This window comes from Lutra lutra, chromosome 5 (assembly GCF_902655055.1).
Source record: "Lutra lutra chromosome 5, mLutLut1.2, whole genome shotgun sequence".
NCBI lineage: Eukaryota > Metazoa > Chordata > Mammalia > Carnivora > Mustelidae > Lutra > Lutra lutra.
The window spans coordinates 126,975,735-126,995,565 of record NC_062282.1 but is presented as its reverse complement, the minus strand read 5'-3'; the positions used below and the strand labels follow the sequence as shown (position 1 = coordinate 126,995,565).

The 19,831-nt window shown below is 33.9% G+C and overlaps 1 protein-coding gene across 19 annotated transcripts in view; it reads right to left on the bottom strand.

Annotated features, from left to right (window-relative positions):
• The window catches only part of PPIP5K2 (diphosphoinositol pentakisphosphate kinase 2), a 78,287-nt gene that overhangs the window by 34,488 nt on the left and 23,968 nt on the right, over nt 1-19,831 (bottom strand). For 15 of the 19 annotated variants that reach the window (XM_047729328.1, XM_047729330.1, XM_047729333.1 and 12 more), the window contains exons 10-19: nt 19,583-19,684; nt 18,151-18,237; nt 17,356-17,431; nt 17,165-17,274; nt 16,379-16,464; nt 13,907-14,032; nt 13,643-13,764; nt 13,190-13,372; nt 4,037-4,178; nt 3,043-3,266 (exon numbers count right to left, since the gene is read on the bottom strand). In XM_047729328.1, the coding sequence (XP_047585284.1) occupies nt 3,043-3,266; nt 4,037-4,178; nt 13,190-13,372; nt 13,643-13,764; nt 13,907-14,032; nt 16,379-16,464; nt 17,165-17,274; nt 17,356-17,431; nt 18,151-18,237; nt 19,583-19,684 (1,258 nt within the window). The remainder of the gene's footprint in view (nt 1-3,042; nt 3,267-4,036; nt 4,179-13,189; nt 13,373-13,642; nt 13,765-13,906; nt 14,033-16,378; nt 16,465-17,164; nt 17,275-17,355; nt 17,432-18,150; nt 18,238-19,582; nt 19,685-19,831) is intronic. The other 4 variants (XM_047729329.1, XM_047729335.1, XM_047729342.1 and 1 more) reach the window with 1 other exon arrangement.

The following is a 19,831-nucleotide window of genomic DNA, read 5'->3' as shown; positions in this document are numbered from 1 at the left end:
ATTCTTGTAAACTTGGGCAAAATGTTGTCTGAACAATCCAAAGATTTGGATAAGTAATTTATCCAAGAAAGAAATTTTGGAGATGTCTTCAAGTAAATTCTCAGACTGCTGAGATCTAACCTAACTGCATCCAAAGACAATTACTGTAATAAAGACTGAGAACAGTTGAGCATGACAAATTATTTTAAAAGATATATATGATGCTTTAAATCCCCAACCCATTCTCATTTTTACTGATTCTTAGTACTTTGAAAAATTCATTATAAATATTTAAGCTACAAGGAGATGGTAAGAAGTTTCTTCAGTGATTTAAGCAATACACCTGAAATACATAGATACATAGGAGAAATTAATATCTAAAACCCTATTAACACTTGAGTGTCTTTTTAAGCCCAACTCTGAGAAACCAGCCTTTCATGCCCAATTCTAGAATGTTTAGTATACAGAATTGAGAGGCACGAAGTTACATAAGTCATGTAACAAAATAGACATGATTATGCTAACAAATCATTTGTGTAGTTAGCCACTGAGGAGCTAAGTTTATATATACTGAAAGCCTACTCTGAAGAATGCATATAGCCACCCTAAATATTTAAGACTGCCTTATATTAACAGTTTACCTGTTAAAAAGCATACTTTTAAATAATCTTCACTGACGAAATGAGTATAACTAATACTCACTGAGCCTGGACTAATGTCAAAGCAATCCAAAACAATGAAAACTTCCAGTGCAAACTAATTACATGGTTAGCAGAATCAACAGCAACCATTCCGGGGACCTGGGTGGCTCATTCAGTTAAGCCTCTGCCTTCAGCTCAGGTCATGATCTCAGGGTCCTAGGATTGAGCCCCACCTTGGGGTCCCTGCTTAGTGGGGAGTATGTTTCTTCCTTTCCTTCTGCCTCTCCCCCCTTGTCATGTGCTCTCTCTCTTTCTCTCAAATGAATAAATAAAATCTTTTAAAATAAAACAAGCCAGCAATCATTCTTGGAATAGTTAATAAAAATTTGAATCAACTTTCTTTCTTGAATTTCAAAACAAAGATGACTTTGACTCAGTAACTTCAGTTATAATCAAACCAGTGTTAGCTCAATGACTGTCTATACATTGCAGCTAAAACTGAGTTATGCAGAATTTAGTGTGTTCACTCTGATGATAATCTTAAAACATCTTACCTGTCATAAAACTCTTTATTCTGTAAAATTAAATTTCTCTTTTGCATTTTTTTTTTAAGATTTTTAAATCTGTTTCAAAGAGAGAGAGAGAGTACATATGCCTGCAGGGAGGAGTAGGGGGAGGAGACAAGTCGACTCCCCACTGACAGATCCAAGAGTCCAACACGGAACTTGATCCCAGAACCCGGAGAGCATGACCTGAGTTAAATCCAGAGCTGGACGCTTCAAAGACTGAGCCACCCAGGTGCCCCTAAATTTCTCTTTTGCAGAATAAAAACTCTCTTCCATTTAGTAAAACAGATCGTCAGATAACAAATCCTTGTTTGCGAAGTCAAACTTTAAGTTTCCTAAAAGGCCCAAAGATATATTCTTGATATGTGACGTATTTTTATCTTCTTTTTTAAGAATTCATTTTGCACATCACTGGATCATACAATATATGAAGATTGTCTATATTATACATCTGACCAAAGAAGTAAGCAGTGTTCTCTCAGGCTGAAAGCATAAGCTAATCTTTAGCAGGTACACAAATACAGTACACAGTTGTGTACTGTCTGAATTCCCAGTTTTTTAAGTTTGTAGTTCTTCCTGAACTTTCTGTGAAAATTAAGGGACACTGATACTATTTTAACCATTTCCATATGTATTTTTAAGTAAGGCTACTTTTGTTCAGCATCTTCATATTTTTCAGGTATCCCATTTTTTCCTTTATTTAACTTTGGTTCATAGGTGGAATACCTGATCTACTCCAATCTCTTCTTTATAATATCCAAATAATCTTTTGTCATTGAGTAGAAAACAGGTCCCAAATTTAAGAAGAATTTAGGAGTACCAGGGTGACTCAGTCAGGGGTCTGACTCTGGATTTCAGCTCAGGGAATCTGGAACCATTTTCCATTGTCATGTTCTGTATGTTACTTGTCTTGTCATTTGCCTCTTTATTATCAATCTGATTCTCTGCCTAATTACATTTCAATTATTTGAATTCTGGTTACACCTTTATTTTTATTCTCCTATAAATGAAAAGACCCATGACTTGCACCCTTCCAATAATAACTTACACCTTAACCTCCAAATAATTTTTTCAAGGGGCACCTGGGTGGCGATTAAGCGTGAACTCTTGATTTTTGCTCGGGTCATGATCTCAGGGTCATGAGATGGAGCCCCATGTCAAGCGCTGCATTGGGTGTGAAGCTTGCTTAAGATTCTCTCTCCCTCTGCCCCTCCCCCGTTCTCTCAAAAAAAAATTTTTTTTTCAAACTACTTGCACATATTTTTTATTTTTTTTCAAAATACTTGCATATAGTACATAATATGGAAGTATGTGGGGAGTGGGAGAAAAAGGTAGTTGTGGCCCTATGTAAATTTTGCAAGTCTTTTTAATTTATGTGCAAGTATTTTGAAAAAAAAAGAAAACTTTTTTATTGCATAAGTAGTAATTAAACTATTAAACTATCACTGTAATTAAATTATTAGAAAATCAAGTAATGATTTAATACAATAAAAAGCTTAAAATATAAGTCCATAATTACTTAACTTTCCTTTTAAAAGTTACGGATTTTATAGAGAGATAAAAACCAACTATCTTGGGGCGCCTGGGTGGCTCAGAGGGTTAAGCCTCTGCCTTCGGCTCAGGTCATGATCCTAGGGTCTTGGGATCGAGCCCCGCATCGGGCTCTCTGCTCAGCAGGGAGCCTGCTTCCTCCTCTCTCTCTGCCTGCCTCTCCGTCTACCTGTGATCTCTCTCTCTCAAATAAATAAATAAAATCTTAAAAAAAAAAAAAAACAACTATCTTTTTTCCAGTGACAGAAATTTTTTAAAAGAATCTAAAGAACACTCTAAGAAAACTGATTTCTAGATTTACTTACCTGAGGGATAACAATATCTGCTAATGCTTTCGAAAGCCTGTATAATTCCATTGTATTTTCTAATTTCAAGGAACCATTATGCTGGACATCATATTTTATACAGTCATATATGTCAGGGATTTTACTAATGTCATATCTTCCATTCTTTGTCTTAAAGTCCTTCTCCAACTTGGACCATCTACGTAGCATAAGCTCTAATGTTTCACTGTGGTAAAGCTGAATATCTAAAACAACATAACGGATTTAGTATTATTAAACTTAGATTAAGGGAATATACTAAAATGTTGATATTTAGAAACTTTTAAAAGTTGATAATTAGAAACTTTTTTTAGTGTCAGAGGTAAAACTATTAAGAAAGTAGGGAATGTTATCATAGTTATATACCATTTGCAAGCATTTATTTTGTAGACTTTCAAAGAGTAAATAATTGGCTTAGGACTTGGGTTAAAGAAAAGACCTTTATGTTACACACTTCAATAATCAGAAGAAAAAGAACAATTATAACAGACCTCTTTAAGACTATTTACAATTCTAAATTTTAAGTACCATTCTTTCTTACTAGATTCACAGAACTAACAACAGAATAGACACTCTTTAGCAGAAAGGAACCTTGGAAATTAAACAGTTCAAAGGATTTATTTTTACAGGAAGAATTCTAGATTTCAAAGTTGCTCAAGTTATAACAAAGTTAATATCAGAGTTAGAGCCCAGATCATCTTCCCATGTTTGTTTCTGATAAGCTGCCTACTTGCCGCTTAACTATATGACAGTGCTATGGGATTAATCAAACAATAATATTTTATTATTTGTTTCATGTTATCATAGAGAAAAGAAACTGTAACCTAGCTATTATTCTTTTGCTGGATGTATGTTCACTTAGACCTAGAACAGTATGAGGCTTAATTTAAGATTGATGTATCTTGTTTTAAAATGTTTATTTAACTGGATAATAATTTTCATTTGTTTCATGTCCCAAGGAATACGTAATATTTACCTGATGATTTGGGATCTTCCATTCGATGTCTGATTTGAGAAGTCAAACTTTGTATCAAGGAATAAACTTTATCACAGGTCTTAACAGGATTTTTAATTAAATGCATTGATTTAATTAGAGAAATGCTTCCAGATGGAGTAAGCTACAAATGAAGAAAGTAAAAATTTTACATCTAGTTATGCCTAATTATCCAAGAGAATAATACACAAATTTTTCCAATAGCTGGAGAATAATTCTATATCATAAATTAAGATGACCCCCCAAAATATAGTAATAAGATCAAGAACGAAGTAAAAATTTCAGAATTTTATGTTAAAAAAATAGTAAAGATTAGTTATCATAAGATTACTCACAGAGAAAATTTAGCAGAAGTACTCTAACTTACAATGAAATTTTATTCTAACTTACAGTGACAAATTGCTGACTCATACGGTTTAATATAATGTATTATATATAATGTATATATAATGTAATATATTGCATATATTTACATGCAATAACCCTAAGACTCCATCACTATCATTATCTTTTTTCCAGATGAGTTTTTTAACAGAGGTTACATGACATGCCTAAGATCAAACCAATAGTAGGTCAAGAATGAGAGAAAAATGGGCGCCTGGGTGGCTCAGTGGGTTAAAGCCTCCCCCTCTCCCTGCCTACTTGTGATCTCTGTCTGTCAAATAAATAAATAAATAAATCTTAAAAAAAAAAAAAAGAGTGAGAGAAAAAAAGCAGGTGGTCTGGCTATAGAGCTTGTCCTCTTAATGAACATGCTAATGCTATTGTGATGAGATTTTCCTAAGTCAACAAAATCCGTTAGTGACAACACAGTTTCAAATTAGTTTTGATATTTAGCATGGCAAGTTATTTTATCATTAAGAAAGTTTTCTTTGAAGTATGTAAATTGAATTTCACTTCTTTTTATTATAAACTAGTTAGTTTGGATCAATCCAACCATTGAAGAAAAGTAAGATTCTGGGCTAACTTCTGTATTTCTGCTTTAAGGTACCTGAGAAATAGCATGGTAAGAAATTGTGGCAGCCGAACTCATAGGTCAGAGATCCAGAGAATGATCCTGGCATTTAGGTCTATTTTTGTACCAGAGACATTTATTGAGTCTGAATAGATAGCAGAGAGGTAGAATAGAGGTTTAATAGTCTTATTAGGTTAAGGTGACCAAAGTGAAGTACAGTGTTCCCAAAAGTAGAACTCTGGCAAACTACACATTTAAGGTTTGAAAAAGTAAAGATGAATCAGAAGCAAACCAATCCATGAACAAAATGCAGACCAGGTTCAAGTCAACTATTGGCTCTGAAAAGATCTGTTCTGAAATTGGACTAAGGCAATCCTAGATTGTTGTACTGACAGGTACATGGCAGGAACAAATTAAGAAAGCCATATAGGAAGATGATAATATAATCTTTTTTTTTTTTTTTAAGATTTTATTTATTTATCCGTCAGAGAGAGAGAGGGAGAGAGAGCAAGCACAGGCAGACAGAATGGAAGGCAGAGGCAGAGGGAGAAGCAGGCTCCCCGATGAGCAAGGAGCCCGATGCGGGACTCGATCCCAGGACGCCGGGATCATGACCTGAGCCGAAGGCAGCTGCTTAACCAACTGAGCCACCCAGGCGTCCCTATAATCTTAAGCTAACTTTATTTCCACAAACAAATATGCATCCATTACTCAAGATACTCAGGCACACACACACACAAAAAGATACTCAGGCACAAAAGAAAACAGGACAATATAAATGCCAATAAGCATAATACACAACAGAAACAGAATCAAAGAGACTCTAGGTATTAGATTTATTAAAAACTAAAAAATGAGGAAAACACTAATTTGTAAAGATACATGCACCTTATGTCTACCACAGCATTATTTAAAATAGCCAAATAATGGAAGCAGTCCAAGTGTATACATATAGATGACCAGATAAAGGTGTGGTGTGTACAAACACACACACACACACACACACGAATATTATTCAACATGAAAAAGAATAAGATCTTGCCATTTGCAACATGGATAGATCTAAGGAGTATAGTGTTAAGTGAAATAAGTCAGAGAAAGACAAACACCATGATTTCACTCCTATGTGAATTTAAGAATTTAAGAAATAAAACAAATGAAGAAAAAAGGGACAACCAAAACAACCACTCTTAACTGAAGAGAACAAATTGATGGTTACCAGAGGGGAGGTAGGTGGAAGATGGGTGAAATAGTGATGGGGACTAAGACGACACTTAATCATGAGGAGTACTGAGTAATGTGTAGAATGGTTGAATCTCTATATTGTAAACCTGAAACTAATAAAACACTGTTAACTATATTGGAATTAAGAAAAAAAACAAAGAGTAAAAAATTAAACACCTGAAAAATGAGGAAACTTCCTGTGTTCAAAAAGATAAAACACTAAAAATAAAAAACTGCAAATGACTGAAAAATGACAAATTCAATATTAAAATAGCAAAAAGAAATTTTAGAATTGAAAAATACACTGGCTAAATTAAAAGCACATAAAATACAGCCAAAGGCAGATTTAGTAAATTGGAAGACTGGTGAGAAAATTTTGTCCATAATAAAGCATAGAGACCGAAGGATGAAAAAAAAATTTTTTTAAAGGATAAGAGAAGAGAAATTTCTAACAAACATGTATTTAGAGACCCAGAAGAAGGTAAGAAATGCTACATTAAAAGACAAAAATCAAAACCAGAAAAACAACTTCCCAAAACTGAAGCCACAGATACAAGAATCCTAATCGACTACTAGCAGGATAAGTTAAAAAAAAAAAGAAAAAATCTAGGGGCGCCTGGGTGGCTCAGTGGGTTAAAGCCTCTGCCTTCAGCTCCGGTCATGATCTCAGGGTCTTGGGACCGAGCCCTACATCTGGCTCTCTGCTCAGCGGGGAGCCTGCTTTTCCTTCTCGCTCTGCCTGCCTCTTTGCCTACCTCTGATCTCTGTCTGTCAAATAAATAAAAATTTTTTTAAAAATCTTAAAAAAAAAAAAAAGCAATCTACATCTAAACATGTAACAGAATAACTGCTGAAAATCAAAGGCAAAAATGTTAAAAGTGGCCAGAAGGAGTTACTGAAGAATAAAAAAAAAAAATTAATTAATTAATTAATTTTTAAAAAGATTATCTTCAAAGGTATATTAACAGTAAGATCAACAACTGACTTCGTAAGGGAAATGCTAGAAGCTACAAGATGGTCTAACAGTATCTTCAGTGCAATGAAAGAAAATAAATGTTATCCTGGAACTCTATACCCAGTGAAAATATCCTATATAGTCAAGTTGAGGGGCGCCTGAGTGCCTCAGCTGGTTAAGCATTCAACTCTTGATTTCCGCTCAGGTCATGATCTCAGGGTTGCGAGATTGAGCCTCACGTCAGACCCTGCTGCTGGGCATGGAGCCTGCTTAGGATTCTTCCTCTTCCTCTGCCCTTCCCTTACCCTCCCTTTAGAAAAAAAAAAATAGTAAAGTTGAAATAAAAACATCTTCAAACAGAAAAGAATTCACCACCAGTAGACTGATACTAACAGAATTAATATAGTTGTTCAGAGGGAAAATGATCTTAAATGGAAACTATGGACTTCCAAAAGAATAAAAGGTCATTTAAAGGGCAAATGAGAGGCGCCTGGGTGGCTCAGTCAGTTAAGCCCGCAACTCAATTTCAGCTCTGTTCTTGATCTCAGGGTCTTAAGTTCAAGCCCCTCCACACCGAGCATGGAGCCTACTAAAACAAAACATAACAAAACAAAAAACCCAAAAAAGGGCAAATTAATGGATAAATCTAAATAAAAACTCCTTGCATTAAAGAATAACAAAATGACATTGTACAGTTTAAAATACACAAAATTAAACAATATTAAGAGCATACAAGTTACAGGTAGGCAAATGTTACAAGGATTTTAAGGCTTGCTACTAAATGTATGGTCTAAGGAGTAGGCACTGACACGAACTGGAAGCTTATTAGAAAGCTGAATCGTAGTCTCCATCCCAGATAGGACGAATAAGAATATGCATTTTTTTTTTTTTAAATTTTTTTATTTTTTTCAGCATAACAGTATTCATTATTTTTGCACCACACCCAGTGCTCCATGCAATCCGTGCCCTCTACAATACCCACCACCTGGTGCCCCCAACCTCCCACCCCCCACCCCTTCAAAATTCTCAGATCGTTTTTCAGAGTCCATAGTCTCTCATGGTTCACCTCCCCTTCCAATTTCCCTCAACTCCCTTCTCCTCTCCATCTCCCCTTGTCCTCCATGCTATTTGTTATGCTCCACAAATAAGTGAAACCATATGATAATTGACTCTCTCTGCTTGACTTATTTCACTCAGCATAATCTCTTCCAGTCCCGTCCATGTTGCTACAAAACTTGGGGATTCATCCTTTCTTTCTCTTTTTTTTTTTTTTTTTTTACAGCTTTATAAACATATATTTTTATCCCCAGGGGTACAGGTCTGCGAATCGCCAGGTTTACACACTTCACAACACTCACCATAGCACATACCCTCCCCAATATCCATAACCCCACCCCCTCTCCCAACCCCCTCCCCCCATCAACCCTCAGTTTGTTTTGTGAGATTAAGAGTCACTTATGGTTTGTCTCCCTCCCAATCCCATCTTGTTTCATTTACTCTTCTCCTACCCCCTCAACCCCCCATGTTGCATCTCCTCTCCCTTATATCAGGGAGATCATATAAGAATATGCATTTTTAATAAGACTTCAGATGATTATTATGCAAGTTAACGTGTGCATAGTATTTTTCTAGAATCTGTGCATTGTCCAGAGTAAGAGCACCATGTATGTAAACATTTGACTTTAGGAAGTCATAGAAGCGGGGCACCTAGGTGGCTCAATGAGTTAAGCCTCTGCCTTCAGCTCAGGTCATGATCTCAGGATCCTGGGATGGAGCCCCACATCGGGCTCTCTGTTCGGCAGGGAGCCTGCTTCTCCCTCTTTCTCTGCCTGCCTCTCTGTCTACTTGTGATCTCTCTGTCAAATAAATAAATAAAATGTTAAAAAAAAAAAAAAGTCATAGAAGCCTACTGTTATCTCTGGGGTAATGACAAAACAAAAGATAAAATCAAATATAATTTTTAAGCTAACAGAAATAAGGAAGTAAAAAGTACCAATTTCAACAAAGGAAGAGAGAAAAATTAAGGCAGTATAAATGTAAAGCCCTTGAAAATATAGTGGATTCATATCTAAATTTGCCAATAATTTATATTGTAAATGAAAATGCCCTAAATATTTTCATAATACATTTTTAAAAATCCAGCTATATGCAGATTACAATAGATATATCTAAAAACGTAATTTTAAAAAAAAACATAATTTCACAAAGACTTAAAGTGAAAAGATAAAAAAGATACACAATGCAAGACCAAGTAAAGAGGGGAAAAACTGTTGTTGCTTATATTAACCTCAAATGTTGAGGCAAAAAGTACTGGTGGAGATATATCATTTCTAAATTTGTGTCTGTCCAACAACATGTCATCAAATATGTAAAGCAAAGATTAAGAAAACTACAAAGACAAGGAAAATCCACAGTTAGGGAAATGTTCACACACAACAACAACAACAACAACAACAACAACAAAAATTCAGGAAGAATTCTTGTTTTTACTAAAATGGTATAAAGTTTAACTCAAAATGCCATAGGTTTGGAAATTTTGAAAAACAAAAAAACAAAACCCTCTGAATAATCTATGATCAAAGAAGAAAAATCAGGGCGCCTGGGTGGCTCAGTGGGTTGGGCCGCTGCCTTCAGCTCAGGTCATGATCTCAGGATCCTGGGATCGAGTCCCGCATCGGGCTCTCTGCTCAGCAGGGAGCCTGCTTCCCTTCCTCTCTCTCTGCCTCTCTGCCTACTTGTGATCTCTGTCTGTCAAATAAATAAATAAAAAATCTTTAAAAAAAAAAAAAAAGAAGAAAAATCAAAGGAAATTAGAAAATATCCCAAACCACACAAACCTCAAAATTTATGCATGCAGTGATAAAGAGAAATTTATAGCCTAAAGTCTGTATTTTAGAAAAGACTGAACATTCATGAGTTAATAAGCATACAGCTAGTGACATGAGTTTATGGAAATAGAAGGAATATAATATTAAACAAAAATTAATCAAATGGAAAACAAGTACATAATAAAGAGGACCAACAAATCAAAGATATTTCTTTGAAAGGACTAGTAAAGTATATCAACCAGTCCAACTGATCAAGAGAAAAAAGACAGTACAACGTTATGAAACAGAAAAGGACATCTCTACAGATTCTGCAGACATCACAAAGAATTTTAAAAGGATATGATAAATAAGCTTCTATAAGAATGTAATTTAATACTGACACAAAATATAGTAACTGAAAATTAGTAAGTACTCTGGAATCCATAATTACAATGATTACATGATTTCCCACAAGGAAAATCTCCATAGGATTTACTAGTAAATTTTACCAAATATTTAATTAAAGATATGTACACAAACTCTTTCCACAAAATAGGACACCCTAACAAATTTTAGGGGATTAACGTAATTCTAATATTGAAAGCAGACCAAGACATAAGAACAAAAATGTGAAGGTCAGTCTAACTTGAACACAGATGTAAAACTCTTACCCAAAAATAGCAAACCCAAACTAGGGATATATATTAACAACAACAACAAAAAAATACATACATACACATATACATATAAAAGTTGAGTTTATTCTAGGAACCACGATAGCTTTGATATCCCCCCAAAATCAAAAGATACAAGAGATAAAAAGGAAATAATGATAAAATTCACCAACTTTTCATTTAACAAAACAGGAACAAAATGGAATTTCCTTATTTTGAAAAAGAATAGCTATTTTAAAATCTATAGAAAACATATTTAATGGGCAAGTGTTAAAAGCTATCTTTGAGAACATGGACAAGATATACCATTTCTATTTAATACTGTTTTTAAGCTAGTTACTGAAGATAAGAAAAAAAATAAATAAAATCAGAAAGGAAGAAAAAACCCTATATGCTCTTAAAGGATAAAGAAAAATCTACCAATAAATTATTAAAATAATAAATGAGTTCAATAAGGTTGATGCATACAAAGTCAACGTTAGCTTATTTTTACGTAACAACAGAAAATAAAATTTTTAGAGGTACTATTTACAACAGCATTAAAAATATATTAAAAGAAATACATTTTCAGAAACTACAGATGTGATCCATGTAAACCAATACTGCAACAGGATTTTTGACCGGTTATTTTTAAATTTACATGGAAATGCAAGAAAAGCCAAAAAAAAAACTTGAAGAAGGGACCTTGTAGTACTTGGGAGATCAAGAAAAGAATATAGTATAGGAAAAAATCATGTATATATATTATAAAGATGGTACCACAAAGTAGAGGGGAAAGGACAGTCTTTCAGGATGTGGTGCTGAAGTGTCTGGGATGTATAAAGAGCTGGGTAAAAATCAATTTCGACATCCTATTGCACACAAAAACGTCAATTTTAGCCAGATCATAGATAAATGTGAAGGGCAAAACAGTAAAGCTTACAGAAGGTCATACATAAGACTATTTTATGACCTCTAATTAGAAAAAGATATTAGAAGCAATACATTAAAATGCACTGACCACAAAGGGGAATGGGAGATACCAGCATCCAGTTATTGAATGAGCAAGTCATGGGGATAAACGGCAGAGCACAGGGAATATAGTCAATGGTATTTTAATAGTGTTGTACGGTGACAGATGGTGGCTACACTTGTGGCGAGCATGGCACAACATACCCTCTTGTCTGTCTAATCACTAATCAACTAATTATGTGTTGTATACCTGATACTAATGAAACAATGTGTGTCATTATACCTCAATAATTAAAAAAAAAAAAAGATATTAGACTACACTAAAAAAATGGACTGACCATAAAGGAAAAAATTAAACTTGGAATTCATGAAAAATGAGAACCTCTGTTTATTGAAAGACATCATAAAGGCTCAGAGTAGGTGGTAGGATTTAGAATACATATAAAAAAGAGCTCATATTCAAAATAACTTAAGAACTCCTACCACTCACTAAGAAAAAAACAGACAAGTAGTAGAAAAAAGGACAAGAGACTTGAAGAGAAGGCCTCAGGAAAGGATAGCTAAACGGTCAAAAGATACTAAAACCACACTGAGCTACTATTACACATCCACCTTCAGGACGTTCAAAACTGAACAGTCTGAGAATACCAAGAATAGAGACTATGTAGAATAATGATTATTTTCATGGACTTCTGGTGGAAGCGTAAATCGGCTCAATAATGGCTTTGGAAAACAGTTTGACATTATCTACTAATATTGAAACAGAAGCTTATGGTGGGTCACAACAATTCCAATCTTAGAATACACCAAGAGAATGTATGGTCATATGCACTAGGAGATGCACAATGACCGTCTCAGCAGTATTAATCATAAGAGCACAAGACTGTAACGATGATACAAAGTATATATAAATTATAGTATACTCATAGAACAAAACACAGGTCATCAAACTACGGCCTACAGGCCAAATGTGGCCTGTGGCATAGCCCATGAGCAAAGAACGGTTTTTACATTTCTTAAAGGGGGTTAAAAAACAAAAAGAATATGCAACAAGAGACCAAAGTGACCCACAAAGCCTAAAATTTACTATCTGGTCTCTCACAGAAAAAGTTTGCCAATCCCTAAAATAAAATACTACATAGAAGCGATTACTGGTTAACCGTGGAAATTCTCAAAAATATGGATGAACGTCATAAACACGGTATTGAGCAAAAGAAGCCAAACATAAAAGAAAACCTACTCTATTGTATGAAGCTTAGAAAACAGCCAAAACTGAGACCATAGCAATTAGGGATACATACTTATCCAAGTAAGTTTCTTGATATGAGAAGACTTTAAAAAAGAGCAATAGAAAGTAAGGATAGTAATTATTTCTAGGAGATTGGGAAGGAGCTACAATTGAGGAGGGGCACACAGGGGTCAGAGGTGTCCCAGTGTTCTATTTCTGTTTCTGGATGGTGGCTATATGAGTATTTGCTTTCTAATACAACAGGCTCTAAGTTTATGTTTTATATACTTTTCTGTACATGCATGATATTTCGCAATGTAAAAGAGTTTGTTTAGACCCACCTTTTCATAGTCTTCAGCTGTAAAATCTCTATCTTTCTGAAGTATTTCATGAAGTCTTGCTTTCACACGTTGCTGACAACTGCTCAAAGAGTCACTGTCACTATCCAAAAGACCATTCATATTTGCACTTTTTACCATCTGAACAAGAATGGGTGTAAGCTCTCCTTCTAGAGCTAAGAGCCCCTAAACATATTGAATAAAGCCAATACAGATTTTAAAATTAGTATACAAATTAATAGAAAGCATTTTAGTAATTATTTTGTTACATGCTGAATTTCACAAGGCATAGGCTAACTATGTGCAATAAATAAACTGTTAATAATATAGCCCATCACCATTTCAGGGCCTGAGTTTGAAATTTCAAATTTAGAATTTTTAAACACTGCCTTAGCAAAAATCTTTTAAAATGTAATATTAGATGACATTCCTAGTAATTCTAAAAAACATTTATACCTTTGCAAAAGCAGCTGCAGTCATCTGTACTCGTCCCTCATCAGAGGCATATATTTTGAGGTCATGTCGATAGGTACTATGTAATCTAAGTAAACCACAACCAGGAAATCCTGCATAATCTCCTGAAAATAAATACTCAAATCACTTAAGCTATATTTTTGTCTCACTATATTTCTACAAATATTTAGTAACATCACAAAATAAGTGAAGATTTGAAAACATAATGCATAGATTTAACCAAATTAAAGAAACGACAAGATTTACCTTGACCTCCAGGATACATACACCTGAAAGCTCTTCCAAGTTCTTCAGCCTGGACCCTGCCTGCAGGAGTTAGTTCTCCTCCCCATTTTAGAACCAAAAGTAAGGATGGTTCTTCTCTTCGGCTGTCTAAGACACATGTGAATGGATGGAGGCAAATGTCAAGTTTGTTTCTTTTAAAGAGACATATTATCAAGATTAATTTTTTCTTTGTTCTCTCTTCTGCAGTGAAATATAACTTTTATCTAAATTATCTTGTTCCTTTGAACATACCTATCTGTAGGCTTTTGTTTCTTTCAGGAACACTCTTTGCTCCTTCAGTTAAAATCTTACTTAAATTTCAAAATCTCTTCCATACTTTACGAAGAAGGCTCTTTCTCAGTTTTCTGAAAGAAGTATTGCTTCTACCTTCCCTGCTATCATAGTGACAGGACACCAATAAGATTTGCCCAATATATTTAATTTAGTTGTGCTAGCGATGTTAGATTAAGAGCTCCCTGACCACAGGATCAAGATCTTATCTTTATATCAAAAGTCTCACATAAAAGGTAATGCTACCTGAAGTGAAGATGTATACATTTTTATGATGAGAAATTAATGATCTGCATAATTTTAGGAAGACATGAGATGAGAAAACCTAAAATTTATTATAATTTAAGTTTATGAATGATATATATAATAAAATGTAGCCAAGAGCAATTTTTTAAATTTGGAATTGTACAATCTCTTTATGTTCCTTACCAAAGATTTTTCTCAGATATTGGGGGAAGTTCCACAAGCAAATGAGTTTCTATACTTAATTCATCTGCCCTTTATCATGTCCTAAGATCTGTATTGGGTTACAGAAACAAAGGTAATTTTAAAATAAGCAATATGGGGCACCTCGGTGGCTCAGTCAGTCTGGCATCCGCCTTCAGCTCAGGTCATGATCCCAGGGTTCTGGGATCCAGGCCCCTCGTTGGGCTCTTTGCTCAGTGGAGAGCCTGCTTCTTCCTCTCCCTCTGCCACACCCCTGCTCTTACACTTTCTCTGTCTCTCTCAAATAAATGAATAAAATCTTTTAAAAAAATAAATTAATTAAATAAATTTTAAAAATAAAAATAAGCAATAGAAGTGCTAAAAAACTTAATGTTGATTCATTAAAAGTGATAGAAATCAACCTTTGTCTTGGGATTAGACAGTAGTTGTGTTTATTACATAGGCCAATATTAATTTATGGAAGGAAAATTAATTAACAGACTTTTTCAATCACAGTTATTTACTGAATGTTTTTTATCACAAACATTAAATAAAAGAAATTAATCTGTATTGCTATTAATCACAAGTGTGACAAAACAGCAACATGTCAAATTTTAAAAATAAATTTATTAAAGATCAACATAATCAAACTTGTGCTTTCATTTAAGATAATCATTACTTCAATTTATGCTACTATAAATAATGACACTGAGAATATTCCCAAAGATCAATCTTTCCCTGAATATCTAACCACTTCCTTGGGATCGATTCTTCTTATTTTTCCCCAAGATTTTATTTATTTATTTGAGAGAGAGAGCATGAGACAGAAGGTCAGAAGAAGAAGCCGACTCCCTGTGGAGCTGGGAACCTGAGGCAGGACTTGATCCAGACACTCTGGAATCATGAGTTGAGCCAAAGGCAGTTGCTTAACCAACCAAGCCACCCAGGTGCCTAAGATTCTTCTAAGTAGAATTAAGATCAACGCATATGAACATTTTCTTAAGTTTCTAATATATACTGCCAAATAACTTTTCAAAGAGTTATGTCAATTTATACTCCAATCAATAGACTGAAATATACTCACACTGTTTTCTCATTAATATCCTTTATCACCGATTTGACAAAGAATAAGAAAACACTTTGCTAGTGTGATAGGCAAAAGTAGTTACTACTATTATTATCATTATTTTATTGGGCATCTGTACTACTCTATGAAATGGCTTTTCTAACCCCTGCCCATTTTTCTTTTAAAAGGTAAATGAATTTATGGAGTTTTACTCTGACTGCTTTTAGAGACTGACCTTCTTTAAATGCTTATTCTTTTTCAGTGGAGGAAAACAGCTATATCAGAAACATTTTCATTATGTACTTTTTTAGTTTTCTTGTACTTTTTGAGCTTTCTTTCTGTATACTCTGTCCTCTTTTACGAAAAGAGGAAGAAAGGGATCCATTAAGTAACATGTAGTCATAAATAAACTTTCTGAAACAATCCCAGAGTAAAAAGGAAGTCCGAAGCAGTTTCCAAAACAATAAAATCTACCCTTAAAGGATCAAGAATAAAATCTATCCTTTACTTAAAATATAGTGAGGGAAAGTTAACAAAACTCTACTGTATTTTTTCCTTTATTCAGCATGTCAGTCCCTAAATTATTACACTCAAGAGGGCCGAAGGTAGTCAAATGAGTAGTTAAGTCCCTACACATAATTAAAACACAATAGACATTAATAGTGATATACCTTCTTCTTCACTAGATGTTTTAGGACAACCATGAGGGAGATAAGTTAATTGGACTTTACGATTTATTCCAGAAAAATGGCCATACCTGAAAAACAAACGACAAGCAAAACAAGTAACATTTAGTAAGTATTCAATGCAATCTCCTAAAGAAAAACTAAACCCGTCTAGAGAAAAACTAAATCTACATATTAATGTGCCTTTCTATTTGTAATTAATTGCTGAATTCTCTAACATATCCTATCAGAAAATCTCCATAAAATAGATATTCATTTTAATCACATTAAAAATGAAAATACAAAAAAGCTTCTCTACAAAACTCAGACAATTTTGAAGAGATGAAGAAGTATAGAAATGTAAAAAAATAAATGTATGGGTATCTAAACGAAATAAGATTCTAAGTGGTCAAATATGTAAAGCTTATAATAGGCATACCGGTGTTATCAATTTCACTTGACTAAAAGAGCTCAAAATTGTTTTTTAATTAAACAACATTTAATCAGTGGTCATGTTAGCAATTTGGCTTTCATCCTAAGTAGTACTTCATAAAATATCCAAATTCTTCTCATCAAAATGAAAAGTAAAACTAAAATAATAACCTTCAAAACAACCATCTATTTTCTCACTGGTACAAATAAAAATCTCACTAGACCTTCACTAATTTCTCTTCAGCTTCAGCAATAAATTACAAAAAGATTAAACTGTAAAGGAAACTTAACAAACTCATACATTAAAAAAAGAACACAGCAAGTAATTATCAAAGTTAAGGGTTTCAGAAAGATTCTCACATTTCTAATACAGTCTTAAGTTGTTCAAGTTTTGACTTGTTTTCTTCAATTTCAGAATCATTATTTTGCCCCAGCTCCATAAGAAGTTGTCGGGCAATGTCCAGCACTTCCTATAAAATAATAAAGAACTGAATTTTTATGTAACATTGCCATTAGCAATTTAAAACCAACAAGAAATAAAATGCACTTGCCTGTAATTGTTTTGGCTTTTTGAGTTTTAATTTCCCCGATTTGTATCCATCACACTTTTCAAAAAGATCAAAAAATCTTATAAAAAAAGACAGCACAGTTAGTCCTTTGCAATAATTAGTATTAATACCATATACTTACACAAACCATTTATAATGAAGATATGGGACTCAGGTCTATGGATTTCAAATACTGTGTGTTCTCTTTCACTATAGAAGGTTGCTCCTCCACCCTGGGCAATAAAACTTACTATTCTCCTGAGCACATCAAACTAACAATCACTAGATTATTTTAAAAATTTTTCTCATGATGGAAACTGAGTATATGATTGTAATACTAAGTATTACATTCTCTGAAGTGACTGCCTACCCATACATATTAAAAATGTTTCAACACATATTTATTGGCTCAAGTTTTCAAATTTTATTATTTCCAAATCAAATACTGAAGAGAAATAAGATAAACTTCCATTCTACTAATATTCTTCTAGAAGGTTGAGAGGTTAAAGACTCATAGAAACCAATGAAGAGAGTAACAAACCAAGATTAAACAGAACACCTTAGGATGTTTATGCCTTTCCAGGAGTAAACAAAAGTCAGACCAGATGGACGATAATTGATGGATATTAACATAATTTTCAGATGCTGATACACACAGTTATTTTACATGGATTTTCACTGCATCCAGCAGTTTAAATTAATGGCCAAGAAATGGGGAAACAGATTTTCTATAAGATGTGTTAATCAAATCAACTAATCACCTATCAGAAATCTTAAATTATTCCTCCTAAAACATACTTTTGATGCCTCACTTCCATTTTCATTTTTTGTTTTGGTGTTCGATCCCCATGACGTATCACAGCTATGACACATCTAAGTTCCATCCTAAAATTAAAAAAAAAAAAAAAAAATGCTTTCAATTTCCTAACAAAGTTTTCTGTTAAATAATTCAGACTAATACAACAGCTCATTATTTGTTTAGAGCTACCTTTTACATTTATTTGAGAGCTTTCCTAAGAAGAACAGCATTTGTAACAACCAGTTGATTTTATCATATTCAATCTTAAGATTTTTAGAAGCTGGAGGGGGAGTAATATGAAGCTTTATATTAGCTTCCTCTCTAGAGATGGTTATGCTCACACTGGGATAAAAGTAAACGAATGGCAATCCTGGAACTTCATGAAATAGTTGTTCTGTAGCATAGATCGTTATAGACTGAGATTTCATTAAAACAAAGCAAAATAAAGCTTTACTTTATAGCTGCTATATTTATTTTGCCCTTGTAAGAACAGAACAGGTATTTCAAACTCAAATTACTAGAAGATAATACAGTCTTAGAAAGAATGCTAGGGTGTACTTTAGAGTGTGCCGAACTGTAAGCCACAGAATACAACCCTGCAGGATTTTAATAAGTTACCTAAAAAAATGTTATGCTAAATAGTTTGAGAATACTGGTTTAAAAACATTATAAATGGGGCGCCTGGGTGGCTCAGTGGGTTAAGCGGCTGCCTTCGGCTCAGGTCATGATCTCAGGGTCCTGGGATGGAGCCCCGCATCGGGCTCTCTGCTCAGCAGGGAGCCTGCTTCCTCCTCTCTCTCTGCCTGCCTCTCTGCCTGCTTGTGATCTCTCTCTGTCAAATAAATAAATAAAATCTTTAAAAAAAAAAAAACATTATAAATATTTTTTTGCCCCCCCCCCAACCAAGTCTTCTCAGAATTTTTAACATGCTAATGTAAATGTCTAAGCTGTGAATATGAAGCATTTGGTCAACTCACCTGAGTAGCAGGTGAGTTTCAAGCAGTAATTTTCACTAGGAGAATGTTATGAGACACCCTGGCAATATTGGCCTAATTAATTTACTTCAAGACATACCTGTGTATTTTTTCTGTACACACTCAGAAGTTGTAAAACCATCAACTATGAACCTTTAAGTGACATACCTGTTGGCACCTCATTTATTTCTATGACTTAATTCAATAGTTCTATAATTATCTAAGCATTTTTCAGAATTTTTTCCCCACAGAATTTTATTTTTAACAATAAAAAAGATTTTTAGTCTAGGTGGACCCCGCAAAAGCCTATAATCTATTTCTCCATCTGCCAAGTGAATCATATGAAAACATACACAGCAAAGTGTCCAATAACCATCAGAAATTTAATCTCTATTGTAACAGCAGAGACCGACATACAAAACCACACGAATTACTAAAAGAAAATATTCAAACTTACATAGTTCCAGATGTAGTTGGTACAATTGGGATATCTTCAGCTTCTAAGGGTATTGACCAGGGGATATGAAATTGTGGAGCAAGCTCTCTCATTACAATATTGCTTTGATACAAAAAAAAAAAAAAAACCACTAGAAATTAGTTCATTTTAAGACAAAACTCAGTATTTAATGACTAATAATACAGAATCATAAAAGTTAAGGTCAAACTAGTGATTCTGTGATTATAGCACATAAAAAGTAACTCAAAG